The sequence below is a fragment of the Mandrillus leucophaeus genome, unplaced genomic scaffold, assembly GCF_000951045.1.
Source record: "Mandrillus leucophaeus isolate KB7577 unplaced genomic scaffold, Mleu.le_1.0 Scaffold508, whole genome shotgun sequence".
In the NCBI taxonomy this organism is placed as follows: domain Eukaryota; kingdom Metazoa; phylum Chordata; class Mammalia; order Primates; family Cercopithecidae; genus Mandrillus; species Mandrillus leucophaeus.
In genome coordinates this window covers 1174488-1175306 of record NW_012105453.1, presented here as the reverse complement: position 1 = coordinate 1175306, position 819 = coordinate 1174488, and the positions used below count along the sequence as shown (strand labels likewise).

Here is an 819-nt window from a genome sequence, read left to right as displayed (position 1 = left end):
CAGAAAAATGTCTCCCAGAAATTTCCTGAACCTGGCAGTGGGAACTGGGAAGAGCCAGCCCGGCTGGAGGGCGGACCCCTGCGTCCGGGAGCCGGGTCTCAGGCACCGCTGGGGGCGAAGCCACGCGTCTTTTCGGGCAGCCAGTTTCACACGCGCCCGTGTGCGGTTCCGGGCATCCCAGTAAGCTCTAGCACCGGGGCGCGGGTAACGGGAAGCGCAGAACCAAATCCCCAGCGCCCAGGTCACCTCCCCAGACCCAGCCTTGCAGGGACCAGGGCTTTAGGGCTCACGGACCCAACCGTCAGGTCAGACCGCGAACCGGGAGGAGCACGAGCCCCACCCTAAAGAGGGCGCAGCCGGGAGCCAGGGAGCGGGTGCCGCGCTCCAGAGGTTGTGTCGTGGGCGCCGTCCTAGTGGCGGGGAGCGCACCTCCGAGGGGGCATGAGATCGGAGAAATCCCTTACGCTGGCGGCGCCGGGGGAGGTCCGTGGGCCGGAGGGGGAGCAACAGGATGCGGGAGACTTCCCGGAGGCCGGCGGGGGCGGGGGCTGCTGTAGTAGCGAGCGGCTGGTGATCAATATCTCCGGGCTGCGCTTTGAGACACAACTGCGCACCCTGTCGCTGTTTCCGGACACGCTGCTCGGAGACCCCGGCCGCCGAGTCCGCTTCTTCGACCCCCTGAGGAACGAGTACTTCTTCGACCGCAACCGGCCCAGCTTCGACGCCATCCTCTACTACTACCAGTCATACACATCTAGATGTGTATAAGAGACAGTCCCGGGTTCAAGCGATTCTCCTGCCTCAACCTCCCGAGTAGCT

At 65.4% G+C, this 819-nt stretch overlaps 1 protein-coding gene across 1 annotated transcript in view; it reads left to right on the top strand.

Moving 5' to 3' along the window:
* The first annotated feature begins 441 nt into the window (after positions 1 to 441).
* Positions 442 to 819, top strand: part of KCNA6 (potassium channel, voltage gated shaker related subfamily A, member 6) — a 50452-nt gene continuing 50074 nt past the window's right edge. Inside the window, exon 1 of the mRNA XM_011996273.1 lies at positions 442 to 689. Coding sequence (XP_011851663.1) covers positions 442 to 689 — 248 coding nt within the window. The remainder of the gene's footprint in view (positions 690 to 819) is intronic.